Source organism: Rutilus rutilus, assembly GCF_951802725.1.
Source record: "Rutilus rutilus genome assembly, chromosome: 19".
Classification (NCBI taxonomy): domain Eukaryota; kingdom Metazoa; phylum Chordata; class Actinopteri; order Cypriniformes; family Leuciscidae; genus Rutilus; species Rutilus rutilus.
The window spans coordinates 2378882-2388881 of NC_140232.1; the positions used below are offsets into that span (position 1 = coordinate 2378882).

At 41.6% G+C, this 10000-nt stretch overlaps 1 protein-coding gene across 1 annotated transcript in view; it reads left to right on the plus strand.

The window, feature by feature from the left end:
• brpf1 (bromodomain and PHD finger containing, 1) overlaps nt 1-10000 on the plus strand; it is a 41077-nt gene that overhangs the window by 11611 nt on the left and 19466 nt on the right. Inside the window, exons 5-8 of the mRNA XM_084388696.1 lie at nt 1-494; nt 2610-2778; nt 5018-5149; nt 9543-9671. The exon at nt 1-494 is cut by the window's left edge and continues 42 nt beyond it. Of these exons, the coding sequence (XP_084244822.1) occupies nt 1-494; nt 2610-2778; nt 5018-5149; nt 9543-9671 (924 nt within the window). The remainder of the gene's footprint in view (nt 495-2609; nt 2779-5017; nt 5150-9542; nt 9672-10000) is intronic.

Below are 10000 nucleotides of genomic sequence, written 5' to 3' on the forward strand. Positions count from 1 at the left end.
ATCGAGCACATCCCTCCCGCGCGCTGGAAGCTAACATGCTACATCTGCAAACAGCGCGGCTCCGGCGCCTGCATCCAGTGCCACAAAGCAAACTGCTACACCGCCTTCCACGTGACCTGCGCCCAACAGGCCGGCCTCTACATGAAGATGGAGCCCGTGCGCGAGACCGGCGCCAATGGGACGTCCTTTAGCGTGCGCAAAACGGCGTACTGTGACATTCACACGCCACCCGGGTCGGCCCGGCCGCTGGCAGGTGTGGGCGGGGCCAGCACAGGTGCGGGCGGGGCCAGCGCAGGCTCCTCCCCCAGCGAGGGTGAGGCCGAGGAAGAGGAGGATGAGGCAGGTGGAGAGGAAGATGGGAAGGGCTGGAGCTCGGAGCGGGCGAAGAGAGCTAAAGCTAAATCACGACTGAAGATGAAGAGGGCCAGAAAGATCCTGGCGGAGAGGAGAGCGGCCGCACCGGTGGTGTCAGTGCCGTGTATTCCTCCACACAAGTACAGGATATTTGCTTTTTTAAACAAATTATTTATTCATAAATCATTTGTGAGTTGTCGATCGATATATAACGGGATTTGGATTTGTGTAATCATCGGCATCGACCGTTACGTTTTTCTGTTTGGCCGATAAGTGTCAGAAGCAGACTTTTATTTTGCCGGTGTGTCGTGTTCTTTAGGAAATATTATGAATTTTGCATTTATGCGAAGTTATTCAAGAGCGGAGGTCGACCGATATTGGATTTTACCGATAACCACAATGGCTGATAACTGATTAATTAACTGATAGTTTTTAAAATGAATACTTAATGAAAACAAACATAACACATAAAATAGTGCTGAACTTTATTACAAAAATTTTAAACGGCACTGAACCATGAAAATGTACAAAAATACGCAGGATATTTGCTTTTATCAAATACCGTATTTTCCGCACTATAAGGCGCACCGGATTATAAGGCGCACCTTCAATGAATGGCCTATTTTAGAACTGTTTTCATATATAGGGCGCACCGGATTATAAGGCGCATAGAATAGAAGATACTGCAGTCAAACGTTTGACTGGGTTTGCGTTATGCAGTGGTCACCAACCTTTTCAAGCCAAAGATCACATCCAAAGTCCAAATGTAAACCAAGATACCTTGTTTATACTCGACGCGTCCGCATGAGCGCGAAGTTAATAAAAAAAAATAATATCCGTCTGCTCAGGCAGATTCGGCTTAACAGCGCGCGCGCCTCTGAATCCGAAGATGCATGACTTTGAGCCGAATCTGCCCGAGCAGACGGATATTAGTACATCTCATCACACCGGCAGTTATATGGTCTGGTGTTCAGTCTAAAACAAAACAGTTGCGTCAAGTATAAAAGGCTCGTCTGTTTGGGGAGTTGCGCGCGCAGTCAGCGGAGGCTCGCGTTCCGGTGTCAGGCGAAAGTATAAACAAGGTTTAAGTCAGCGGTTGTTTAACAGACGTTAACATAAGGCGCCAGATCCATATATAAGGCGCTCCGGATTATAAGGCGCACTGTCGTTTTTTGAAAAAATTAAAGGCTTTTAAGTGCGCCTTATAGTGCGGAAAATACGGTAAACATTTATAAAAAAAAAAATTTGGTCGACCGATATAACTAATTTCCATCGACTGTTACGTTTTTCTGTTTGGCTGATAAGTGTGAATAGCGGACTTTTATTTTGACAGCCTGTCGGGCTCTTATTATATCGGGAAATATTATTGTCAAATGAAATGCGCAAAGTGAACATATTCAAGAGCGGAGGGGATTTTATCGATAACTGGGCTGGGTCGATAATCAAAAACAAACATGACAAATTATATTAGTTCAGTGCATTAACTAATGCTAAGAGAAACAACTTTAACATTTAATTTTATCAAAAAATCATTTATTCATAAATCATTTTGGGAGTGTCGAGTCCAATATAACGGAATTTGGAATTGTGTGATCGTCAGCATCGACGGTTTCGTTTTTCTGTTTGTCTGATAAGTGTCAGAAGCAGACTTTTATTTTGACAGCGTGTCGGCTCTTTTGGAAATATTATTGTGAAATGAAATATGCAAAGTTAATCGAGAGCGGAGGTCGACCGATTGTGGTTTTTACCGATAACCACACTGGCCGATAACTCATTAATTAACCGATATTTTTTTAAATGAATACTTAATGAAAACAAACATGACATACAAAATAGTGCTGAACTTTAAAACACAAACATTTTAAAATGGTACTTAACCATGAAAATTTTTAAATCTAACAAATATTAATATATTGCTAATATATTGAAGTGCTGGACAACGATTAATCGCATCCAAAATAAAAGTTTGTGTTTACAATATATATGTGTTTGTACTGTGTATATACATGCATGTATATATTTTTATATATAAAATATTTATATATAATATAAATTATGTATATAATACAGTGTATATATATGCAAATATTTCTTAAATATATACATGTATGTGTGTGGCGGCTGAGAAGTACGAGACCGCCAAATAAACCATCACTGACGCCTCGTGGAGTTTGTTTTGACACAGCCGATCTGTCGGTCGACCTCTGTTCAAGAGCACTGGTGTGGAGTTGAGTGTGTGGTGTCTTCTGGTTTAGGTTGAGTAAGATCACCAGTAACCTGACGGTGCAAAGGAAGAGTCAGTTCATGCAGAGACTGCACAGCTACTGGACGCTGAAGAGACAGAGTCGTAACGGCGTTCCTCTCCTGCGGCGTCTGCAGACACACCTGCAGTCACAGCGCAACGCCGAGCCGCTCACCCCCACGGTCAGTGCATGCAGCCTCCACGCCGGACTCACAAACACTCAAAAAGCTCAATTGTACAAAAAAATTAACTTGAAAAAGAAAAAAAAGTAACTTGAGAAAGTAAAAAAAAATAACTTGAAATGGTAAAAAAAAATTACTTGAAAAAGTAAAAAAAAGTAACTTAAGAAAGTAAAAAAGTAACTTGAGAAAGTAAAAAAGTAACTTGAGAAAGTAAAAAAGTAACTTAAGTAAAAAAAAAGCAACTTGAGTAAAAAAGTAACTTGAGAAAGTAAAAAAGCAACTTGAAAAAGTAAAAAAAGTAACTTGAAAAAGTAAAAAAAGTAACTTAAGAAAGTAAAAAAGTATCTTGAGAAAGTAAAGTAACTTTAGAAAGTAAAAAAAGTAACTTGAAAAAGTAGAAAAAGTAACTTTAGAAGGTAAAAAAAGTAACTTGAGAAAGTAAAAAAAGCAATTTGAAAAAGTAAATAAAGCAACTTGAGAAAGTAAAGTAACTTTAGAAAGTAAAAAAAGTATCTTGAGAAAGTAAAGTTACTTGAAAAAGTAAAAAAGTAACTTAAGAAAGTAAAAAAGTATCTTGAGAAAGCAAAAAAGTAACTTGAGAAAGTAAAAAAAAAATAACTTGAAAAAGTAAAAAAAAGTAACTTGAGAAAGTAAAAAAAAATAACTTGAAAAAGTAAAAAAAGTAACTTGAGAAAGTAAAAAAAGTAACTTGAGAAAGTAAAAAAAGCAACTTGTATCAAGCATTGAAATGGCTGGTAACTTGAATTTCATACATGCAAACTTTTAAAAAGCACAGTGGCTTTGTGGTTTAGCAGGGTAACCGCCAGGGTTTAAAATAAACAACCGGCACACGCGGGTAAAAATCACCTGTGGCCGGAAACGCTGTCACATCACGAGCCAATTTTGCTTGTTAATCATATAATGTTTACTCCCTTTTCTGGGGAAGTTCGTGCAGATTTAGCACAAATACTTGTGAGTCATCACGATATATTAAAAACAGTGTGTTGCGCAGAATCTGCTCATATCTGGCTCACTTGAACACACACGTCTACACAACAAATAACGGCGCACTTGTTCATTTGCATTGAAGCAATAGCGAAGATTAAACGGCATTTGGTGAACAGAAAATACATTATTTTCCAACATCCTAAATTTTTTTGATGTTCTTTGTACTGTATTGATCCGTCCACCTAAAGCACATGTTTGTGATGAGGATGAAAGAGGAAGGAGATGCTGGATGACAGGATTTAGTTTGAAAAAGAAATAAATGTATGAAATCCAAATTTTATATATACACTACCGGTCAAAGTTTTAGATCAGTAAGATTTTTTTATGTTTTTAAAAGAAGTCTCTTCTGCTCACCAAGGCTGCATTTATTTGATTAAAAATACAAACAAAAACTGTAATATTGTGAAATATTATTATAATGTAAATCATCTGTTTTCTATGTGAATATACAGTACAGTGTAATTTATTCCTGTGATCAAAGCTGAATGTTCAGCATCATTACTCCAGTCTTCAGTGTCACATGATCCTTCACAAATCACTCTAATATGATGATTTGATGCTCAAGAAACATTTATTATTATTATCAATGTTGAAAACAGTTCTTTACATTTTTATTTCAGGATTCTTTGATGAATAGAAAGTTCAAAAGAACATCATTTATCTGAAATCTAAAGCTTTTGTAACATTAAACACTAGCGTTCAGAAGTTTGGGGTCAGGAAGAATTTTAATTTTATTTTTTGGGGAAAGAAATCAAATAAATCAATACTTTTATTCATCAAGGATGAGTTAAACTGATCAAAAGTGACAGTAAAGACATTTATAATGTTAGAAAATATTCTATTTTAAATAAATGCTGTTCTTTTGAACTTTCTATTCATCAAAGAATTTTGAAAAAAAAAATGTACACGACGTACATGTTTCTTGAGCATCAAATCATCATATTAGAATGATTTCTGAAGGATCATGTGACACTGAATGATGTGTAATGATGCTGAAAATTGTTCAAAAAAGCTTTGATCACAGGAATAAATTACACTTTACTACCATTTGAACTGTAAAGTTGTTTAAATCGTCATATTATGGTTTGGATGTTGCCATAGACGTTGCTCCACCCAAATGCTGTGAGATTTTATTTGTGCAGGTCTTAAAAAGCTTAGATGACCATGCTGGTCCGTTGTGGAGAAACACAAGGATGACATTGCGTGTGTGTGTGTGTGTGTGTTCTCCCAGAGGGACGGCGAGGAGAAGCACTCGGTCCTGAAGGAGCAGCTGAAAGCGTGGCAGAGACTGCGGCACGACCTGGAGCGAGCGCGGCTGCTGGTGGAGCTCATCCGCAAGAGGGAGAAGCTGAAGAGAGAGACTGTGAGCCTCAACCCTCTCCTCTGATACCAGCAGAAACAGAGCAAGAGTAGGGTTTAATCCTAGACTGGAGAGAAACATGGGCGTAGTGTCCGTCAGAAGAGCATTTCAGAAGCCCAGAGTGATAACAGAAAATGTGCAGCGAGGCGGATTAGCTGAGGTGACGTGACGCTAACCAGGGTTCCCACGAGTCCTTGAAATCCTTGAAAGTTTGTGAATCTGGAAGAAAAAAAAAAATCTTGAAAGTGTTTGAATTTATATTGTGCAAGACGTTTTCTGGAAAAATTTCCATATTATTCCCTCCGGTCCGCTAATGTGTTATTTCGCCAACACTTCGTGGCCTATGCGCACTAGCTTGCTTGATTTACGTTAGTTACGCGCATTTACGTGTTACGTTAAGTGTTTCCCGCGTCAGGTACTTTGTGTTGTACGTTGCCATGACGTTCACTCGCGCAGAACTGTAACAATGTATCTTACAAGGAAACACGACGTAACCTTGCTCTCACTTGAAATGTGTCCCCACATTAAAGTCCCTGTAAAGTCAAAATTAAGTATGTGTTCTGAGTTTGTCACACCACAGAAACGTGTTATTAGCCACCCAGCCAAATTTGAATGATAAAAAAAGCCGGCAAGTCCATAAAATAAGTTATCAAAATCTTGAAAAAATGAGCAGTAGTCTCTGCTCTCAAACGCTGGGGGCGTGTCCGCTGGCTGCGCTGAAACCACGCCCACTCGCGGGAAAGCTGCCGTCGCCACACTCAACTGTCACCGCTACAGCCGGAATGGATGCTCCTAGGTTTTACAAAGCCATGTTCGAGCCTGGACTAACGTTACCTACTATAATTATACATAAGCACACAAGGCAACTTACACTCATTGGTGGGCTCGCACTGCCGACGATGGCACCATGAAGGCCGAGACGGGAGATAGTCGGTTCGGCCCCATTCACCAGTAACAGCGGATTATCTGTGAATCCCAGTTGTCTCCGACGAAAGTTTATAAAACTATCCCGTGTAAAATGATCACTACAGAGGCGGGTTTTGGCGGTGATCCTCAGCTCTCCATCAAGGTGGCTCTTCACAAAATTAATCCACCTCTTCTTGATGTGATCGTTTTTCGTAAATTTAAATAAGGACACCGATCTGTTTTGTACGTGATCGCATCCAGGTAGTACTCATTTCCGTGACGAAGGCATAGCTAGCTAGCAAACTGTAGGCTGTAGTAACTAATAGTACTGACAGTAACTCGCGATCGGCAAACTGATGTGAATGAATCATGTGCTATATTGTTAGGGGAGGGGCCAGCGTCAGGGGCTCCAGTGCGTCATCAAGTAGGGGCGTGTCTAGGAGCTCAGGGGCTTAAGTGCATCATCGAGCCCCCGTTTTAGCCCCGCCCAAAAAATCCGGAACACAGCAATGGTGAAAAACAGTTTAACGGTCTAACTCCACAATTCAGTACTTCACAGTTCACAGTCTTTGTAATGTTTTAATAATACATTTCTAACATTTATAATGTGTTTAGAATTTTTTTTTAGAATTGCCTTTACAGGGACTTTAAGTCCTTCAGTTTGAGGGTATTGGACCTGGAAAGTCCTTGAATTTGAAGTTAACCGAGGTGTGGGAACCCTGGCTAACAGACAGCAGACAAATGCTAGTAGTGACATCAGCGACAATCCACCTGTCACTCAAGAGGCCACGCCCTTAATTATGCAGAACTTAAAGGCTTAATATAATTGAAACGGATGAGTTCTAAAAAATTCACCCCGCTCAGTCATCATGAAGGACACAATTAGCTTTATAGACCAAAACCACTTTTTGCACCAGACTGTAAACGTGTTTTTCTGCTGTAAAGTTGGGCATTTTAACACTAGCCTGTCTCTAGTGGCCCTTCGATGAACTGCAGTTTAAGTCACTTAAGTGCTGGATTCAAGAGAGAGACAGGACGGTTCCCGCTTGGGTTTGATCTGTAACCCAGACTCTGCTCTGATCAACCTTAAGCACTTCAGTTCTCTGCAGAAGTCAGCATGAAATCAAAATTGACCATTAAAGTTAAAAGACATTTGTTGCAACCGTTCTTTTCATTATCCAGTCAATTCCCAGTGGATGAAATTAAGGCCTGCCCTGCTTTTAAACAACTTCAGGAACAAGAACAAATGTGGGCGGGGCTTGATTGTGTCCGTGGGGAATTGATTGGATGACTGGATGGCTGTGGTTTGCTATTGGCTGATCTCATGTGAGTGACAGGTTGCTCCGCCCACATCATCAGAGAAGAGAAGAGATGCTGCAAGAGGAACTGATTCTGATTCAAGATTATTAAAACAATAATGATGTGCACTGATAAATCATTTACAATAAACACTGCAGGATTATTTTAATTTAATTGAGATACTATTATTGTTTTACGAATATTTTGAATTAGTTTTTATTGTTATAATTTCTGAATTATAAAGTTGTTGTATGCTTTTGACTTTTTATTAGTGTTTATATAGTTTTTATTCATTTTTAAGTTTTAGTTGTAGTTATTATTAGGGTTTTCGTTAACTATGATAACCTTGACTTCAATTAGAATAGTCCATTTTGATTTCATGGTAACTTTAAAGGTGCTCTAATACCCCCTTTCCACCAAAAGAGAACTGGTTCGGAACTGGTGTTGGTTCAACTTTACCCCTTTTCCACCAACAAGAACCGGGTGCTGGTTCAGAGCCAGAGCCAGAGCTGGTTCAGAGTTGGTTCGACTGACGAGCTTACTAAGAACCGGTTTGCCTTTCCACCGGCTAGAGAGCCACAACAGAGCCAGATCTTACGTCACTGTATACGTCTCATGTTGCCCAGCAACCGCTAGTGCGGTAGCGCCAAACACAAACACGCCAGGCTTGTTCGAGATGCATCGGCTTCTCGCAGATCGATCGCCGCATGACATAAAAGCACTGCGATAGCGATCTAAAAGCACAAGGAGTCGTATGCTCTCCAAACACTCCCGCAGCTCCGATCGGTCCTCGCCGCTCCGATGCATCTCGAACAAGCCATCAACAATAACGGACGTTGCAATACTATGGACGCTCATGGGTTTGCAAAAATACATCGGAATCCAACGCGTTCGTGCAGCTCGCCGTAACTTACATAGACGGATATTATAATCGAGCTGCTATTAGCTCGACTAGCTGCTATTTAAAAATGGCGGTCACAAGTTTCTCTTCAGTCTTGTTGGCCACGGTCACCCCGCCCCCAGCCCCTGACGCAAGCGGTTCTTTCTTGGCTCCGTTCTAGACCCTGCAATGATTTGGTGCTACTTAAGAACCAGTTTTACTGGTTCGGAGCTGGTGCTTTGGCGGTGGAAAAACAAAGAACCGATTTGAAACTAGGCTCTGGCTCCGAACCAGCACCAGCTCTGCCTTGGTGGAAAAGGGGTACTTGCGAACCTTCTCAGAACCTGTTTGATTTTCCACTGACTAGAGAGCCCAGCGGACGACGTCGTTGCGTCACTGTGTACGTTGCCATACATCTTAGCTTTCCCAGAAACGCTTGCGCCAACTTCAGGCATAACAATTACATCGTCTTTCTGCAAATGTTTCTCCTGGCTTTGCGATCCTATATTGGGGTCAGAAGAAGACGTTCAGAACACATTTGTGCTGCTGGTCTGGATTACTATAGACGGAGGTTACGTTCGAGAAGAAGGTTGACAGTAGCCCCGCCCCCAGCCCCCGACGTCAGCATGACGTGGTAAAGAACGGTTCTAGTCCAGCAAAGAGTTGGTGCCGCTTTGGAACCAATTTTCCTGGCCGAGAACCGGTTCTTTGGCCGTCGAAACACAAAGAGCTGGTTCGCGAGTAGGCACCGGCTCCGGACCGGCACCAGCACTGCCTTGGTGGAAAAGGGGTATAAGCGATGTCAAGCGTTTTTTAGGCCAAAACATTTTTTGTCACATCCAGCAAACATCTCCTCACTATCCGCTAGCTGCCTGTCCCCTGAACACACTGTAAGACACGAGGTCTCTGCAGACACCACAGGCTCCACATCGGCAACAAGAACATACTGGGCTCACCCGCACCACGAAACATAACAAACTGCTCCAGCCAATCACCGACAAGAAGGATTTGTGGTGGGGTTTGGGGGGTTAGTGTGCGGATGAGGAGGAGGAGGAGGGAGGGTCGAGCTAGCCTCCGTTTTGTTTGACAATACTTTAAACATCAACAAGCAGTGACGTCACCCAACATCGCTTACAACACCTTTAAAGTTAGCCATTGACCAGTGAGGGACGACGTTGATGATTTACTTAAACTTGAAGTGCATGCTACTATGTTTAGCCTCAGACCAGTATGACGTGTGTTTAGCCTCAGACCAGTATGACGTGTGTTTAGCCTCAGACCAGTGTGAAGTGTGTAATGTTGTGTGTTCAGCTCAAGGTGCAGGAGTTGGCGTTAGAGATGCAGTTGACTCCGTTCCTGGTGTTGTTGCGCAGCACTCTAGAACAACTGCAGGAGAGAGACTCCAGTAACTTCTTCACTGAGCCTGTGCCTTTGAGTGAGGTAAACACACACACACACACACACACACACACACACACACACACACACACACACATTCTTGTACATCTATCTTTATGAGGACATTCATTGACACAATGCAATCTCTAGCCGCTTACCCTAACCTTACCCATCACAACTAAGCGCCTAACCCGACCCCTGACCCTAAACCGACCCTTAACCTCATTATAACCTTATCCCTAAAATCAAGTCTTGACCCTCAAACAGGCCTTTAAAGGCTCTCAGAAACTGAGGACTGGCCAACATGTCCTCACTTTACTCTCTTTACTCTCTTTGTCCTCACTCCAATGGTCTAAAACTCAAACTGGTCC